At 49.3% G+C, this 19198-nt stretch overlaps 1 protein-coding gene across 3 annotated transcripts in view; it reads left to right on the top strand.

The window, feature by feature from the left end:
- FAM53B (family with sequence similarity 53 member B) overlaps positions 1 to 19198 on the top strand; it is a 45509-nt gene that overhangs the window by 15192 nt on the left and 11119 nt on the right. For 2 of the 3 annotated variants that reach the window (XM_059852182.1, XM_059852181.1), the window contains 3 exons: positions 2357 to 2589; positions 5593 to 5644; positions 12212 to 12906. In XM_059852182.1, coding sequence (XP_059708165.1) covers positions 2521 to 2589; positions 5593 to 5644; positions 12212 to 12906 — 816 coding nt within the window. In that variant the 5' untranslated portion in view covers positions 2357 to 2520. Of the gene's footprint in view, positions 1 to 2356; positions 2590 to 5312; positions 5386 to 5592; positions 5645 to 12211; positions 12907 to 19198 lie in introns of all 3 variants that reach the window. The other variant, XM_059852183.1, reaches the window with a different exon arrangement.

The following is a 19198-nucleotide window of genomic DNA, read 5'->3' as shown; positions in this document are numbered from 1 at the left end:
ACATCATGATGAAGATAGTTCCTTTATCTGATTGCAAATGAGGAAATACATTTCTTAAAGTAATTAATGGTCCCTGCAGAGTATCTTTTTATTAGCATGTGTGTGTGTGTGAAAGCATGCAGTCTATAAATACACAGTGGTTTCCTCCTCAGCATCAATAGGGTCCATCCTGGCCCTGCAGTTTGTGTCCCATGGCACTTGTTTGCATGGAGAGGATGTGACAGGGCAGGACCGTGCGTCAGGAGCCCTGGGAGGCAGGATGGGGAGCCAGAGATCACATTTCACTGGAAAGTTTCCCTTTTTATTGCAGTTTCTCCACGGGGATGGTTCCAAAACCCAGCCAAGCAGTGGTTGAAGTTGCTGATACCTGCAAGTGCGCCTCGGCCCCGGCGCTGGGGGTGGTGGTGGCTGCCAGCTTGGCAGCAGTGTGCTGTGTTGCCTGTCATTAGGGCTGTGTTAATTGCAGGGCTTGCAGAGGAGCAGGGAGGTGTGATGGTGTGTGCTGCAGCCTGGCCAGGGCAGGGAGCCTGTGCCTGAACTTGCTGCTGCTCCTGCTTGGGTGTGTACCCGAGTCTGCTGCTGCAGCATTAACCATCACCTCAGGGAAGGGCAATTATTCCTGAAGAAATCATACCTGGTGAATGTGCTTAGCTGCTTTCATGCTGCTCTGAACCCTTGTTTGATCTTTGTGCCAAAGGTGCCCCAGTGTCCTCCCAGCACAGAGTTTGTCACTGCAGCCAGCACTCCTGGCTGTGTCAGGGTCAGGGACAGCTGAGGTTGTGATAGATGGAAATCACAGTCACAGAATGGTGTGGTTCAGAATGCACCTTAAAGACCATCTCATTCCACCCCCTGCCAGGGACACCCTCCACTATCCCAGGGTGCTCCAAGCCCTGTCCAACCTGGCCTTGGACATTTCCAGGGATCCAGGGGCAGTCACAGCTTCTCTGGGCACCCTGTGCCAGGGCCTCAGCAACTTCACAGCCAAGAATTCCTTCCCAGTATCCCATCCAACCCTGCTCACAAATTATGTGTCATTTTGACACTCTGAAATGTTTACTTTTCTATCTGACAGTTTTCACTTGGTCACTGAGCTGCCCAGAGGTTTATGATGAAGTTACCAGTGAACTGTAAATTATGATTCCATTGATATCCCACAAAAGCTGGAGACTGAACCAGGCACCCTTGGGAACAGTAAATCTTCGGAAAATGTATTGATTCCCAATCTTGGCTTTGCACTCTGGATGAACTTTGTCCTCATAAAATAATAGAAGGTGATTTTTCTTTACCAGCCAGCTGGCCTTTAAATGAGCTACTCTTAACACCACTGCAAGCTCTAATCCAAGCAAACAGGGACAGGGTGATTCAGGAGCTGGGGAGAACAGCCATATCAGTTCAGAATAAGGGTTAATACTTAGTGCAATATTTTCATCTACCATCCTTAAACATCACAATTGGCTTTGACTGAATGGTACAAGATCAGTGTTTTGTGCTCTTTGGATTGTGCAAATGGTGAGTTTGGTTGTTTGCATTAACAACCAAAGCAGCAAAACAGAGAAACAGGATTAGGGGAGTGATTTGGGGAAAACGCTGATTTCGGTAATCAGATTTCAGTTCAATCTGTCTGCTTTACAAGGGAATAAATCTGCTGGGGAGGATGCCAGGGGTGAGGCAGGGCTCATGGTCAGGGCTGTTATGAGCTGGCTTGCAGTTTTGGTTTCAAGAGCCTCCTTGTTGTCTAGCCTTAGCTTTTCTTTGCTAAAACTACCTAAGAAATAGGTGGAGATCGAGAGGCATGGCGTGGCCCTTAGGGTTTCAGGGCAAGGAGCTGTCCCTCCTTCCTTGCAGGCAACTCTTTGCCTCGTGTTTCTCCCTAAAGGGCTCTTCACAGACTGGGAATCATGGAGTGACTGGGTGGGATAGGTGCATCCAGGGGATTTCACAGCCATAATGATGCTGGAGAGGCTTTTTCTGCTGGACATCTGCTCCCAGCTGGTCTGGGGACAAAGTGATCAACCCTGGAGCTCTAATGAGCTCTTCTTTCAATGTCTTTTGTATCTTCAGTATAGGGAATGCCTGTCCCTTCTTCAAATGGAGAATTCAGAGGAAAGTTTATTAATTTGGCTGAAATACTTGAGTCCCTGTGGATGACCTTGTGTACCTTGTGTGCTTCCAACAGCTCCTGTGAGTGCCCCATCCTGTGCTGGTGAGGAGCAGAGGGACACCCACAACGTTTAAGATCCTAAAATAAACACACCCCTCAAGCAACCACCATCTGGGTGTTTTTTGGCAGTTCTTGCCCCTTGCCCAGTGCATCCACCCCCCTAATGCTGTTCCCCTCTCTCTCTTTGTGCAGGGAGCTTTCCCCACCCTGAGGCTGTCCCTGCACATCCCCTGAGGAGCTGGCAGGGCCCTGCCTCTCCTGGGAGATCATGGACTGAAAGAGGAGCTTTGCCAGCCCCCAGCTGCCAGCACCCTTTGCCTGCACCCTGATGGACTCCGAGGCAGGACTGCATTACCATGGTGATGATCTTAACCAAAACTCGGGAAAACAAAGGTGCTGACTCTGTAACATGCAGGACTGAGCTGGTAAGCTTTGTGAAATCTCTGCTCAGAACTGTTTCACTGCCAAGAACTTTGCTGTAGCTTTATAATAAAGGTTTTCTTTCCTGCAGGGATGGATCTTTAGGTGGCTTGTAGCACTGATTTCTACAAAGCTGCATTAATATCCAAGGAGCAGGTGATTAGTAAATGATTGGAGTGCTGTGGCTTTTGCATATGTGGATTTCAGTAAGCACCAAAGGGGATAAACAGCACCAAAAAATCAAATCAATGCTGTGAATAAGACAGGTGAGAAGTTGCTTCACCGACAGAGAACAGGTGCTCATCATTAATAGGAGGATGAGCAAGTGGGAAGCAGGATTAAGTGGGAGATGGTGAAGGGCAGTGCTGTGGTAGCTAATTTCTCTGGGAGCCTGGAGAGATGCAAATCCACCATGCTGAGTGAGCAGGCAGCAACAAAAAAAAAAAAAACAAATGAGGGGTGACAAAAGGATGCTGTGAGGGCTGAGTGTACCTGTGGTAGGGGACACACAGCTGGAGGCAGGGTCAGAGAAAACAGGGAGGAGGTGCAGGGTGATGGAGAGCCATCAGGGCAAGGCTGGTTGTGGCCATTTGCCCCCCTGTTCTCCTGGAGAGATGGGCATGGTCTGAGGAGAAGCTGGACCAAAGGCTCTGAGAGTCTCAGATAAGGGTGTGCAGGAGCACAGCAGGAAGCATCTGGCAGGATGAGCCATAAATGGGCATTCTGAACATAAAAGAAAGAGAAATGCTTGAGTTTGCTGAGGATGACAGACTGTCCAGCTGGGCTCCCCAGGCAGACAGCACACTGTGCTGGGGTGAAGGCAAACTGCCCTGGCAGTGAAAGGCAGAGGAGAAGGTGAGCAAGCCAGAGGCACTGGAAAATACTGCCTTAAAAGGGTGAAATTTGGGAAGGGTATTGATACATTAAAAAAATACCCTTGCTGTAGTGTTAGCTCCTGCTGGGAAGGCAGCATCTCCCATGGCTGCTGCTCAGGGTGGGAAGGGGGAAGCCTGAGCTTCCAATGCCAGCTGTGCCCTGGGAAGTGTGTGGGGCAGGTGAAGGGGAGCTGGCTACAGAGAGGCAGATGAGAGTAATTTGTTTTACTCCTCAGAGAAGGGCTGGGTGCTCGGGGTGGCAGGTGGTAGAGATGCAGAGCTGTAACACAAAACTTTGCCCTCGCGTGTTTGCCCAGTTCTTCCTGAGCTCTGGGGCTGGGTCAGGAGTGCAGGGACAGTCCTGGGTACACAAGGGGAATTGCTGGGTTGCCTGGATTGTTAAATTGGGGCAGCCAAGACAAGAATCCACTGAAGAAAGCAAGAGTTTTTCTGTTGACTTCACGGGGAAGGCCAAAAAGCGAAACCCAAAGGAAATAAATGTCTGAGCGCTGGGGCAGTGTCTCCTGCCAAGAGCCAGTGGGCTCCTTTGGTTCAGCTCCCAATTTGGTATGAAAATTCTTACAAAATGGTAATTATACTCGATATGGGACATATGTCAGGCTCCTCTCCCTCCTGCCTTGCAGACAGTGTCTGCTCTCTGGGGCTGGCACACAGATGTGCACTGGCACAGCCCCTGCCTTCTCTGGGGCTTGTCCCACTTCCATCTCTGCTCCACTTTGGCTGCTCCTTGGAGACAGCTGCCTGTCCTCCCTGCCTCCTGATTAATTCTGCTGATGGATCATAAGGTGGGGCTTGACAGATGGAGATATCCTCACTTCACCTAGAAAAGTGGCACATGCCCCAGAGGTGACTGACCCTTATTTACCTTCTCTACATCTGCACCCTGTAGTTGTTTTATGCCTCCCTACCCCTCTGTACTCAGTATTTCCAGCATTCTGCATATGAAGTGGGAGCCTTTATTGGATTGCTCAGGTGCCATCATTTGGTACATTATTGTTGTTATTGTTATTATTATTATTGTTGTTGTTGTCCTCCTGATGCACTGGAGATGCTGGCACGGAGAAACTCTGGCTGCTCCATCCCTGAAAGTGCCCAAGGCCAGGTTGGGTGGGGCTTGGAGCAACCTGGACACATGGAAGGTGTCCCTGCCCAGGTGGAACTGGATGTCTTTAAGGTCCTTTCCAACCCAAACCATTGTGAGACTCCATAGTTATGTGAGCAGGCAACTTGTAAAACGTGGATCAGGAGGGAAGGTGTGAGTGCAGTGGCCTAATGCCAGATAAAACACAATTATGGCAGTGCAGATGAACGTGGGGGCTGTGCTGGTGCTTCCCTCAGATGATGTAAAGCCCCAGTCAGATGGGATGGTGTTGCCAGGATAGACACTTCAGAAGCCAGAATATGGATATTTTTAGGGATAATAAAGGAACAATTAGTAGGAAAGTGTGTTTTTGCAGGCATAGCTGAAATGGCATGCAGCTGTGGATAACATATTGATTTATTATATGTGAACCCATCCATGCTCATTTTTAGAAGTCTGATGGTGTCTCTTACGCTGTCAAGAGGAAAATTCTTGAGGAAAAAAAAAAGAGTGTGAAAAGCAACCAGGATTATTCTGTACCCATGCAGTGGCATTTCTCCCTATTTTTAGTGCAAATCAGCACAATCTGAGTGCAGACTCCCCAGAAGTGCTGAGGTGAGGATACCTTGCCTTAGAAACACATTATATGCTTGAAAAAGCTAAATAGCTGCTTTGTACCTAGGTGGGGAGGCCTTAATGGGCTTGGATGAGGTTCAAGATACCACTTTTGCTCCTTTCTTGCCCAATTCAGGATTACCACTGGGTTGCAGCTCCCATTTTAGTTTCTCCAGAGTTTTGGGACCTCACTGCAGCTCTTCTCTGAGGTAAGGGCTGGCTGCAGGACCCTTCATCTGCAAGCTGAGGCCTTGACAAGGACTCTGCACAGAGTTTAATTCAAGTTGATTTCCTTGAGGAGAGGTGGCTGGGTCTGTCCCCTGGTCCCTGCTGGAACAGGGCTGTGGAAGGCTTTGCCTAGGCTGGTGTTTGGTGCCCAGGTGGAGTCTGTGAATAGTTTTTCTGGTTGTTTGCAGCACACTCCAAAGATGAGTCAAGGACCTACCCTCTTCTCCTGTGGCGTGATGGGTAAGTACAGAAACTTCTCTCTGTGTTTCTTCCACCTCTGCTCCCACTTCCTCACAGTGATGGGTGGGAAGATGTCTTGACTTTTGGATGTCTCCAAAACCACTCCCCTGCAGCCCACCCCACCACACCTGTGCCACTCTCCTCCCCAGAGGTACTTTTTGTGCTGTTGCCATTGCTGAGTGAATTGCTTATCTCCTTTCCCCTCCCCTTCGATACATCTGCTTACTTTTAGAGCTACTCTTACAGCTGAGATGATAAACATTTGGGGTCTGAGGTTGTGCTTGAGCATCCAGCCCGAGACTGTGGTTCTTGGCTGTTTTCATGATGCAAGCAATAAATAACAGCATTATCACTGAGAAGTTCTACCACCTGGCACAAAGTGGTTGGACAGGCCTCAAACAATAAGGAAAATGTCTCATTTTTGCTGTTGACAGGACCCATGATATAATATGTTTGATACCTTTTATGTCAGAGCTTGCTGTCAGTTTTTATGCTGAACAGCCACCAGAATGGATGGAGGATTGGTGCCCTGGCTGATGATCCTGAAACACTGATAGTGCCAGAGGATGTGCTGCTGTGCTGTTCTCTTTGGCCTTCCTAGCAGGGAGCCAATCACTGGGCCAGGCCTCAAAACCCAATTAAAATTGTAGGTCAAGTTTGAGCCAAGCTCCTTGCTGTGAGAGCCAGTCCTCCACAGACAAAGAGGCTGCTCCTGTTCCTCATGGACACAGCTCTCATTAGTGTTAATGAGAGCACATGCACTGACAGGAGATGTCCCCCAAGCTCTCTGATAGCTCCAGCCATTGGCAGACTGGGGAGATGGACAGCATTTGTGGGGTTTTTCAGATGAAAAGCAAAGTCAAGAAGGGATAGAGACTGCCCCTTCCCTCTCCCCTGCCTTTCAAACATGAGTGAGGAACAAAGAACCCAATCAGATGGTTTTGTCTTGCACTGTGGCACTGGCAGGCTCTTCAGCAGATACACAGAGTCTCTGCCTAATTGAGGAGCAGCCTGTCTTAAAGAGCTTTTCCAGAGCCTTCTGCCAAATTATCCTCCTTCTGAGGGAACTAAATATCACCTCCTTGACCTCAGCTTGCCCTGCTGTGGTCCCTGTCATGCCCAGTCAAGAGAAGCCCATCCTTCCTTCCCTCGTGTGAAGGAATTGCTTGCTTGGGTTTCATTTTTGTTATCTTCCCTGAGAGTTCCTCTTGATGTCCCCAAATGCAAGCCACAATCACAGACTAATCCAGGATGAAAACTTGATTGACTTTTTAAATAAGTTACGGTTGAAATGCAAAACTTGGGGAATATTTTAGTTCATAGGGCCAAGTCCCTGTCGGTGGAAAGCACTGAGATAAATAAACACAGTGAAGTTTGGACTGGTAGCACAGACATGAGGCAAAGACTCACAGTCCTCCCTATGTGGGAGGTTTGGAGGGAAGTTGGCTGATTTTTTGGGGGGTTTTAGACAAAAGAGAATCTTAGAAAATAATCTTTGTGATACCTTTGGGGTGAGGGCAGCTTTGGGCAGCAAGGCAGTTTATTTCTGGACCCTGTGGCCAAGGGGCAGCAGGGGAGAAGGAAGTTCAGCTTCTGCCAGGGAGAGCATCATACAAACCCTGGAGCTTTTCTTGCAAGGTACTAAACACTGGAAGAATCTGAAAATGGATTATAGATTGTAACCAAACTCAGTATATTGAGTAACCATTCTTAAAGACTTGATATATTGGATGATGCATGGTTAGGTCCAACTCTCAGGGTGACCTAAATAATCTTTTGGCTTTTAGATTTGTGAGAAATATTTCTGCCAGCGAAATGATAATATTACTGAAAAGACTGGGTTTTATCTCTATATAGCCCTTTGCTTGGAGGAAGATTAAAGGTGAAATACCTAAAACTATAAATTCAACAACCACTGCTTTCCCTTCTCCTTGATGGGTCCTTGAAACACCCAGGAGTGTAAGAATTGTCCTGTTGATGGATAGTTTGCTGGTTTGCTTTTTTTCCCCTCCTTTTTTTCCCTTTTCCTTCCTCAGCAGTCCCTGTGGCAGCTGAAAACATCTGTGCTAGAAAAAGGTGGCATATTGGAAAATTGTGGCATTAGGGTGGTGAGGGCCTGGCACAGGGTGCCCAGAGCAGCTGTGGATGTCCTATCCCTGGAAATGTTCAAAATCAGGTTGGATGGGGCTTGGAGCAACCTGGGCTAGTGTAAGGTGTCCCTGCCCATGTCTTTTGCTATCCACCCAAAGACAGAAAAATTCCAGTACAGGAAGTCAAAAGTAATAGAACCCCAAAATGGTTTGAATTGGAAGGGACATTAAAGATGATCTCACTCCACCTCTGGCCATGGCAGGGACACCTTCCACTGTCCCAGGTTGCTCCAAGCCCTGTCCAACCTGACCCAGTAAGAGAAGCTCAGTAGGTGTGTGCTGACAGCCGTGATCTCCTGTCTTCTGTGTAAGCAAGAAATTATCTCTGAGGGAAGCTGCAGGCAGGGCTTTATTGAGGCAGTGACAAGGTGCTTGCACATGCAGGATCCCAGTCCTGGCCCTGGTTGTAAAAGGCAGGAAGAAGAGGAGGAGGATGGCTTTGAGCCACTGGGGACAGATCCTGCACTCATCCTCTGGGAAGTGCTCTTTTCAAAGCAGCCATCATTTCCATTTTCCCTTGGAGGGCTCTCAGAGTTTGTCCTCCTAGGGTGCTGCAGCTGAGCAGGGTGAGGGATGGGGCACTCAGGTCAGTTTGTCTGTCCTTTGGCACTCTCACACCACTTGGTTTGGCAGCACCATCTCACCTTTGGCACGATGGTTTGGCAGCACCATCGTTCTGAGCGTGCCAGGGCAGGGCTGCAGCCTTGGGCTCACTGTTGCACAGCTCTTTCTTGGAAGTGGCTTTTCACCATCCTTGGGTGACAGAGGAGAGCCAGGAAACCAGGAGAAGAGGCAGCTCATGGAATCATGAAGGTTGGAAAAGACCTCCAAGATCATCAAGTTCAACCTTGAACCCCTTCATGGGGGTGATGGCCCTTGAATGCCTCCTGAAAGCACCTGCCAGGCTTGCATGCCTCCTCCTTCTGAACCAGGGCTTTCTGGAATTTTAGGGTTTTTTGGGAAAGGCCATCAGTGAGGAGCATCTTAGTGCACATTCAAACACAGTCACCCTGCAGAGAGAAAAAGCTGCTGGGGGCATTGTGGTGAGGCGTAGCTGGAGCAGGCACACCTCTCCAGAGGATCCCTCTGAAGAGCTGGGCATGTTTCAATGTCGAGGTTGGGGATTTCCCTCCCCCGTGCAGGCTGTTGGCACAAGGAGCCCACGGCCCACAGGTGTGTTTAATCTCCAAAGCACATTTTGGGGCTGTTGTTTTCATTTCCCATTGAAGCACAGCTCTGCCCATCGTATTTTGATCTTATTTCTGCACTAGGAAAGCTCCCTGGCACTGCCATCAGCTAATTACAGCCATTAAATGTGTCTCACACTTACAAATTATCTCCTGAACATAAACAGGGGGCAGTGGAAAATGCAGGCTGCCTTTTCCCCTGTGCACAGGGACTGTGAGACCAAAATTCCACTTGAGCAACACGGAAAAAAAGGGAATTGGATGTGCACCTGTGCCCAGACAAATGTTTGGGTTAGGTTCCAAACAGAATTTATCTGCCAAAAAGGATAAGAAAAATTGATTGAAACCTCTAATTGCTTTACAAGTTGCCATAATAAATTATGTATTAATGTAAATTATTTCATGGGAAAAGAACGTAGAGGAAACTTGAGCAGAAGGATCATGCATTATGTATAAAAAGGAACTGTAAAAATATTATAGCAGCACATTTGTGTCGCTGTAGTTCAAGTTGTGTCAGCGTTTTGGTTTTACACCCTTCTCTGTGGTTATGAGTGGCCATTGCAATTTACTCTGTGTCACCAGAGGGGCACAGCAGTCATTTAAAAAGCCCAGGGCCATCACTGAGCTGCCTGATGTGTCCGTGGGCTGCTCCTGCAAAACCTGGAGCTCAGCCTTTGGAAAGCTGGTTGTGATGCTCTGAGGGTGGATCCCGTTCTCTGTGGGGCAGTGCAAAGTTCTCAAGGACGCAGGACAACACCCGTGTCCCCAGTTTTGGGATGTGACTCCAGTCCATGAGCACCACGAGGGTTTGTTCGATGCTGTGAATGTTTTGTGAGAGAGCAGCTGGGTTCTGTTGAGGTGTCAGTGTTTATTTTTGCACTTTTAAGTCAAAATCCAGAAGATGCTGTTTCATCCAGGAACACTAACAGCCAAGAAGGACCTGTTTAAGCAGGGCAAGAGCCCCTTGGGCTGCGCTTACAGCGTGCTCTAGTTGTCCCTTTGTTCTCCAACAGCCAAAGGAGAGTTTTCCAGCCAGGCAGCTCACTTGCAGACCAAGGGCTCTTGTGGTGGGTTTTATCCTGGAACAAATTGCTGCCTCAGGGTAAACCAGGCTGAGTTTTGTAGTTTAAGAAAATTAATACATGTTTAACTGAGGCAGAATTAATGGCTCCAGTGCAATTATCGTTATCAACGTGTGCAGGATGGGGCTCTTAGTCTTTAAAAACTGAGCAGAAAACCAGCTGCTTTTCCTCAATAAGGCTTTCCAGAGTTCTTTAATTATACCCTCGGCCCTTATACTACTCCATTTTCAGGTTTTTTTCAGGGCAACCTACTTCCTACTTGCACTGAAAACCCATTTTCTGGGCTATCTGATATTTTGGGACTGGTCAGTGATGGCTGGGGACTTGGAAGGGCCAGGTTGTGCCAGTTCCCATTGTGCAAGAGGAAAAGCAAATAACCCCAAGCTGGGGCTGGGGATAGTGGTGCTTGTACCATTTTCTTTGCCAGGTTTGGAAGATTTATAGCTGTTTGTGCTGAAGCAGGGGTGAAAGAGGAAGGTGTCCCGTATCCTCCTCACCAAGGCCTTTTGTACAGTCTCCGGCCAGAGGATTGTGGCAGCTTGCCATGAAAAATCGGCCTTCTATTTCTGTTTCTTTTGTCTGCTGACCTGACCCAAGAAATCTCTCTGCTGGCAGCATAGCACAGAGGAAAAATAATAAAGATCTAAACATAGATGGAGTTGTCTAGAGCAGATTTCTCACTTTTCATTGTGTTTATTAAAATGAGGAGAGCAACAGTTGAAATGCTGTGCGGTTACTGCGGGCAGAGCCAGGCTGTTTGTGGCTGGAGCTGTTATGGCAGCAGCTGGAGAAGGGAGAAATGGGAAAATTGGCCAAGAGTGGTGCAAGGGGCCCCAAATCTGACCTCCTGACTTGAAACCTTAGTCAGAATCGTTCTGCACTGTTGCATCTTCCCTACCAGGCTGGTACCTGCAGCTGCGAGCTGGGCACGACTTTTAAGTCATCTTTCAGTTGCCGGAGTGGAAATACCCAAAAAGCCCCCCAAAATATTGCCTGGTTTAGATACAATCATGTGAAACTTGGCAGCGATGGTTCTCCAGCACGGCTGGGCTCTGTGTGCAGCAGCCAACGACAAAAACAGGCACGGGGGAGAGGCTGTTGGCTGATGACTTTTTTCCACTGCAGCAGCTGGCGGGGTTGTCCTGCCATGGTTTTCCTGCTGAGCGTTGGAGGTGTATCTACAGAGAGCCCCGTCCTTTGCAGGGCAGCCCAGCCCTGAGGGTGCTTTCCTTTCTTCTTTTGCTGTCAGTGGGATGTGTGTGGGAATGAGATCATCCTCCTTAATCCTCTCTTCCACCATGGCTGTCCATGGGAAGCTGGGGAAAGGTCTGGAGAGCAAGTCTGATAAGAACAGCTGAGGGGGCTCAGCCTGGAGAAAAGGAGGCTCAGGGGGCACCTTCTCGCTCTGCACAACTCCCTGACAGGAGGGTGCAGCCAGGTGGGCATCTCCTTCCAGGTAAAAAAGTAATAAAACTAGAGGAAACTGCCTGAAGTTTTGCACCAAGGGAGGTTTAGATTGGATTTTAGGGAAAATCTCGTGGAAAGGGCTGTCCAGCCCTGGGCAGTGGTGGAGTCCCCATCCCTGGAGGGATTTAAAAGCCATGTGGACGTGGCCCTTGGGGACGTGGGTTAGTGGTGGCCTTGGCAGTGCTGGGTTAATGATTGGACTCAATGATCCTAGAAGGCTTTTCCAACCTTAACGATTCTGTGATTCCATGTTTTTTAAATTCAGCTGTAAATTCAGGCAATTGTCAGTTGTGGAGCCCAGGGCAAACAACGCAGATCTGAGACATGATTTAGCACAGAGATAACCAATAGCCACAACATTTTACACCACTAAATTCCCCTTAGCTAGTGCAACCTGGAATATTCAGAGGCATGTTTTTATCTTCTTCTAGCAGTTTTGCTCCTGCTGGGACTGTCACTTTGTCTCTCTCTCTCCATCTACGCCACACAACCCACTCTGCTGGCAGTTCAGGAAACCATATTCCAAGAGTTAATTAATTTGTACTGGAAAACGTCCCATATGCTACTCTTTTTGTTTATGGACGTAGAAAGCGAGTCGCAGAATTAATTAATGCTAATGCCTGTGCGTGTGTGTTGGTTTTTGTTTTTTTTTTCCCCTTTCTTTTCTCCTTTCTGAACCAGAAAATGACAGATGGAGAGATCTCAGCAGGAAATGTCCACTCCAGCTCGAGCAGCCGGGCGCCAGCATCTGGGACTGCCTGTCGGACAAGGGCGAGGAGGGCTCGCGCTGGCCCAGGGACGCGGCCGGCACCTGCTCCGTCACCAACCTGATCAAGGAGCTGAGCCTCAGCGACCCCCACGGCCACCCCTCCGCCCCTCCCAGCAAGCGCCAGTGCCGCTCGCTGTCCTTCTCGGATGAGATGTCGGGCTGCGGGCCCTCCTGGAGGCCCCTGGGCTCCAAGGTGTGGACGCCGGTGGAGAAGAGGCGCTGCTACAGCGGCGGCAGCGTGCAGCGCTACTCCAATGGCTTCGCCACCATGCAGAGGAGCTCCAGCTTCAGCCTGCCGGCCCGCTCCAACCCGCTCTGCGGCGGGCAGCCCAGGAGATCGGCTGCTGGAGGGCACGGGGGAGACAGGGTGGACATTCAGAGGTCCCTGTCCTGCTCGCACGAGCGCTTCTCGTGCTCGGAGTACGGCGCACCCTCGGCCTGCAGCACGCCTGCCTCCACGCCCGAGCTGGGCCGCCGCGCCGCCGGCCTGGCCCGCAGCCGCTCCCAGCCCTGTGTCCTCAACGACAAAAAGGTGGGGATCAAGCGGAGGAGGCCGGAGGAGGTCCAGGAGGAGCGGCCCTCGCTGGACCTCGCCAAGATGACCCAGGTAAGAGGCGGCGGGGCCGTCCCTGCGAGGGACTGTTCTCTGCTTTGCTCGAGAGCCTTCAGCATCCTCCAGGGTGGGTGGGTGGGTGGGCACGAAGAGTGATGTGGGTGTTATGGAGAAACACATCCTGCTGCCCAGGCAGAATAACCCCTTCCCTTCTGAATGGATTTCTTTGGCAAATTTATGCATTTCTCTTCCACGCTGGTTTTTGCACACCAAGTGCACCGTGTTGTCATTTCCACCTGGCACGGGTTTTGAGCAGGAATATGTTAAACCCCCCATTTTTGAGTTCAGAGGAGAGGAGCCTTGGGCCTGCCATAGTGAGATGAAGGCAGCACCCCAAGGCCCCCAGCCCTGGCTCCGTCAGGTGCCAAATTCTTACTGCTACAGGCTTTACTTGCGCTTAGGCTCTGTAATTTTCCACTCTAGAGATGTTATCATGTTTCATTTTCAGTTGCAAACACAGAGCTCAGCCTCCCTCTTCGATCTGCTGCGGAGAGCCAGATAACAGACCTGAAGCACAAACCAGGGAGGATTTTGCTCCTTGGTCCTCTCCCTGCTGGACCGAGTGACTGGACATTAGCAAGAGACAGAGCAAGAGGCTGCATTGAAGGACAGCGTTTCCCTTCCACACTCATAAGATTTCCTACAGTTTTATGATTTGACATTTCCCACATCAATAGTTTACAGTCACAGAGTCAATGACACCATCAGCTCAGTGTAGAATGGAGATAATGGAGGGTGTAAAGGCCCCAGGGCTCTCACTGTGGGAGCAGGGGTGCCCTGGCCACCTCCCAGGGTGGGCTGTCACCTTCTGCTGGCCTTAAAAATTCCCCCATGGTTTCAGTTCCATGTGGTCACCTGCTGTGCTTCATCCCAGAGTCACCTGTGTTGGGTGTGTTTGCCGTAAAGATTTTTTGTAGTGCTGGGGCCAGCAAAGCCTGTGTGGTGCAAGGCATCCTCTTGTTGTCTGCAGGGAAACTGCTGGGAGAAATTCACCATATGGGTGAGATCCAACATTGTGTGTGCATTTGCCCCTTTCAAGAACATGATATTTTATGGTGTTCTGTGCTTGGCAGTGCAGAGGCTGTTTGAAGGAGCGCAGTGGCATTGGAGGAAGAGATCATCTTTTCCTCTTCCAGAGGAGCTTGAAGGATAAAAAGGGTGAAGGAGTCACATTTTTTGGTGAGATCAGGCAAAAAACATGAGGATTGCTCTTGTCTTTTCATAAATCGCAGCAACAACGTTTTTCATGCCAAGCTTATTTTATTAGATAAGCTGTATGGACAGTCAAAACCGTGTACATGTGTTGTTATACTTTAGTAGCCACAGGGTGGAATAGCACAACTGCCCCCTGATTCTCTCTGTACAAGCAGACAAGCCTCATTTCACTTCCCTGGAAGTGTTCAAGGCCTGGTTGGATGGGGCTTGGGACAACCCAATCCAGTGGAAGGCGTTCCTGTCCATGGCAGAGGGTGGAATGAGATGGGCTTTAGGGACCCTTTCAGTCCAGACCATTCTGTGGTTGTCTGGTATGATGGAAGGGAAGGAGGACACTGTCCAGGCTCTGGCTGGAAAGACCTTTGTTGCCCTCAGGATGTTCTGAGGCAGCTTCTCCATTGCATCAGTCCAATGTTTGTTGGCTGATTTGAAAAAATGGGCTTGGCCTAGGAGATCCCGAGGGTCAGCAGGAGCTTCCCTTTCCCTCCAGTGGATGCTGAGGCCAGGCACATGTTTATAATTTGGATGGCCATGGCTTTGACGTGGGTGGGTGATCCAAGGATGACAAAAAATCCAATCACTTGGATGTCCAAAAGCAGCTCAGTCCATGTTCCTGGAAAACCCTCAGCTTGAGGAATAGTTGTGTTTTCTCTGGCTGCTGTCCCCCACATCAAAACACCTTCCAAAGTGAGAAAGCAATGCCTGAACACTCAGCATTGCTCAGTGTTGGGGTGGTTCAACCCCTGGGAGAAGTGATACCACAAGGAAAGGCTTGGAAGCTCCACACTGTGTGGCACAAGCTCTGTGGGAATGGGGAAGGGGTTGCCTGGTGCAGCATCTCTCCTAGTGTCTGTGGGCACACCCTCTCCCAGCCCCTGTTGTCCCTCTGGCCCAGGCTGGGTGGCCGGAGCTGCTGCCAAATGCCCGGAGGTTGCTACAACCAACAACCAACAACAGCATCACTAAGGAGCTCCCCAGTGGGATCCAGTCCAAGCAGCTCCCATGGATATTTTCAGTTTCTAGGCAGGAAACCCAGCCAGGCTCAGGTGCCTGTGGCAGAGGGTGAATCCCCAAGGCAGGGCTGTGCTGCTGGGTGTGGGGCAGCAGCAGAGTGGGAAGAAAGGGGTTGGGCTCAATGATCTTGGAGATCTCTTCCAACCTTGTGATTCTGTGAAAGCAAAGCTGTGCAAGGGCTGGGGTTTCAGAGCTGAGGGCTTGTGGAGAGCAGCACTGGCAGGCAGCTCTTGGCGTGGGAGGACTGGCACAGAGGGACGAGCAGGATGAGGCAAGTCACGGGGAGCATTCTTGCCTTTGGTGGGGCACGGTCAGAGCCCTCCCCAGGATGGGAACACCAGGAAAACCAACTAATTCCTCGTGGGGAATAAATGTGCTCAAGAAAACCCTGCACATTTGGGCATCCCCCAGGCTGCTTTTAATGCTTCCAGCCCAGGAGATGCAAAGTTGGGTGATCTCAGAGGAAGAGCTGAAATAATGGCAAGTGTCTGTGTGGCTGCACGTGTGCTCAAGTCTGGGTTTGTATGGGGTAGAAACACCTCGTGTGCAGTGGGCAAAGCAAAGGACAGCCAAAGTGTCCAGACTGGACTTTCCATTTATCCACAAAGGATTCACTTTCCAAATGGGGAAACTGACACATGGGGCTTTCCCTGAGTCCCTGGGTGCTAATGTCAAAGTGGGAACTGAGCTTTGAGGTGCTGGATACTGGATCAGCATCTGGCACTGGCAGCAGATTGGTTAATTTTTCACTTGTGCTGGTAACCACGTGTGTTTGTAGGCCTGAAACCTGGCACCATAATCAAAATAAAAATAATTTAACCTGAAAGAAATGTTTTCTTCATACTGGGAGGGATATTTAGGCCAAGCAGGAGGGGAGGGAGCTGCTCCTGGAAGCAATTACATGGCTACATAACTGGGCTAATTAAGAGAGAAAACTAAATGTTGAAGTTAAGCTGGCAGGGAAAATACTTAGGAAAATATTGCCTTTCATTCCTCAAAATCCTGGTTGTGTCTCTTCTGTCTGCAATTCCCATAGCCCAGTGAGGGAAGGTAAGCCCATATCCCTCCCTTTATTATTTGCTCATATGGCACCAAACCAGACAGGCTTCAGCTTTGGGCAGAACCCAAACCCTGCACAGGGTTGTCATTGAAATAGCAACAATTTTTAAAAGCCACAGGCACCACGACAATCCTTCTGCTCCTTTTAAATGCACATGAATTCTTTGCCTTGTGGCTCTTTGCCTTCAAACCGGGAGTGATCAGGGGGTTCTCAGTCAGGTAAGTGGGTGACAATGAGGTGTCAATTATCCCAAGTCCAGAGGCAGGTGAGGTAGGGAGAGGCTGGTTTCTATCTTCACCCCAGTCAAGGAGAGTTTGGGTGCCTGGCCTGGCATCTCCCACCTCCTTAACATGAGGAGATGAACCATCCTCTCATTTCAGTGTAGGGTTTGGGCTTGCTTTCCAGCCTCAGCTTTTATTCCTTCTTTCCACGTGAAGCACAAGCCCAAGGAGGACACGTCTCACCTCCCTGATCCCAGCAGTTGTTCTGACAGAGTGGTAATTAATCTCCTCACAGCTTGCTCTCCTTCCCAGCACGGTGCTCTTGGCCTCACAGCCCCAGGGACTGTGTCTGTAGTGGCAGGCCAGGATCAGAAATGGTTTGGATCAGATTTTTCCATGAATTGGGAGGTTTTTCAAAGAGCTGGTTTTCCTTTTCCTGATGTGTGTGCATGTAAAATAAATGGGAAATAAAAAGTGTCACAAAGGTGACAGGAGGTTTCCTAGACCCCAGGAGTCCTCCCAGCTGGGCTGATTTTGGCAGGAATGAGTGGTTTTACCCTTTGCTAGTCACTCAGAGAAGCATCTGGGTGAATTAGGTGAGAAGATGGATTTTCTAAAATAAAATCACACTCTGCCAGGGATGCTGTGTGGTGGAGAGACACCACTGGGTTTTCCTCCCCTGTGGTGTAGTGGATTTTTCTCCAGAGGAACTTGACATGTCCCACCTCCACATCTGCTGCTTTCTGACATCCTGGCGTGAACATTTCCTGGGATCTCAAGCATTGTGTGTTGAAACATCTTGTGGCAGCACAAACATTGGGTTTGGTGGCTTGGCTGAGTCATTGACGGGAAGCTGAGCCATAGGCCAGCCCTGATCTTGGTGTGTGCAGATTGCCTTCCTTCACACAGGCTCTGGGCAGCTGCAGGGGACACATGACATGTCCCTCACACCAGGGACTGCCACCCTCAGTGGGAATTTGCAATAATCCCCAGCTGTGGCCACGCAAGCCCTCGCTATCTCTTCCCCATTCTGCTTCCTGCTGTCTAAAATTTTGATGTGGTGGTCACTGAGAGATTTCAATTTCTGTTAGGACGGTTCCAAACACAGCTATCCTTGACACAGATGTGCTTTTTAAATGGATAACTTATTTTTATATATGTGTTTTATATATATATATTTATACATATATATTTAAATGTTTAAGGCCAGGTTAGATACAGCTTGGAGCAGCCTGGTCTAGTGGAGAGTGTCCCTGCCCAAGTCAGAGGTTGGAATGTGATGGTCTTTGAAGTTCCTTCCAAGTCAAACCATTCTATTTTTCTAATTTTTAATGTATATATGTATTTGTTCAACCCAGCCATGTTCCCTGCAGCCCAAACCCCAGATAGGAGTAGCCCTGGCTGGAAATGGAGGGTGGTGCTGGAGAGTTTGAAAATACAACTTTCCATGAAAAGAAAGGCAGAAATATCTCACTGGCATGTAAGGCTTTGCACTGCTGATAGGAATTGTCAGATGTGATGAGATACTGGTTCCTCCCAGTTGTAGGATCTATGTATTGGTAGCAAATCAAGGCTTGGAGGTGGCTCTTGTGCCCCATTTCTGATGGCTCTTCAAGGTTTTAGTCCCTCTCTGAGCCTTCAGAGAAGCTGCAGTTTGAAGAGCTACCTCTCTCCTAACGAATGCTGTACTCCTGGTCTTTCCCTCCTGAGTTTTCTCTAAAATCCATTTAATTTTTTACAAAGGTTGTACCCATGAACACAGGATTCCCAGGCAGCTGTCAAAGCATTTCTCCTCTGTGAAGCTCTGTATTATGTAATGCCTTGCAGTATATGAGACAGAGGGTAGCTACTCTAGAATAAATGAAACAATTAAAATACAATACTGCTCTGCATCTCCCATGGCTTATGGAGAGCATCCCGTGGTTATGAGTTCATAACTTCTTCCCTGTGAGGGATGGGTGGGTGAGAGGGTGCTGGCAGCAGTGGGCACAGCTGAGGAGGTGGTGAGGGTGAAGCCCTGGGTGTGCCTGATGAGGGTGAGTTACAGAGAGGACTTTGTGCCTGCTGTGGGAAGGGTCTGGGCACAAGGGGACCATTGACGTTGTTCCCTGGACAGACAGAGCCTTTCATGGGTGACTTCACTGCCCTGCCAGGAGCACGTGCCTTCAGAGGATGGAGTCATCTGCACCAGGAATCACAGGAGCATCCCCTGAAAGGGGGATGTGTGGTTATTGTGGTTCTCAGGGTAAAAATCAGCTCCAGCCTGGGCTGGAGACCCAGAGGGTCTCTAGACACAGTGCAGAGTGTAATGCTTGTGGTGGTGGGAGCCTGACTGGCCCCTCTGCCTTTTTTTCCCTTCCAAACTTAGGAATGCTGGCAGTTTCCATGAGGATCCAGGCACAAAGGAGTTTGTACACTCCCCGGGCTGGAGCAAGCAGCCCACCAGTTTGAAATGTTTCAGGCTGGTCTTGGCACTGAGTGGGAAGAAGTTTCAAACTGAAGGGTGGAAGAAGGGACTTCTCCTCTCTGAGCACCCAAGCTTTCCCTTGAGGGGTAAAAATCTCTAATTTTCACATAAGAAGATTTTTTAATTTAAATTTTGGCACCTTTCAGGCTTGCTGGAGAGGGCAGGAGAGGTGGCAGTGATCTTGGTTGGCGTCAGCACCCACTTGAGCCGGTGACAAATATTTCCAAATGCAGTGATAGGCAAAAATACTGGAGGTTTTAAATTCCATACGTATCCCAGGAAATAGTTTGCTATTGATGTAACTTCTGA

The sequence above is a fragment of the Haemorhous mexicanus genome, chromosome 7, assembly GCF_027477595.1.
Source record: "Haemorhous mexicanus isolate bHaeMex1 chromosome 7, bHaeMex1.pri, whole genome shotgun sequence".
Classification (NCBI taxonomy): Eukaryota; Metazoa; Chordata; class Aves; order Passeriformes; family Fringillidae; genus Haemorhous; species Haemorhous mexicanus.
The sequence above is the reverse complement of the archived record's forward strand: the minus strand, read 5'-3'. Positions and strand labels throughout refer to the sequence as shown.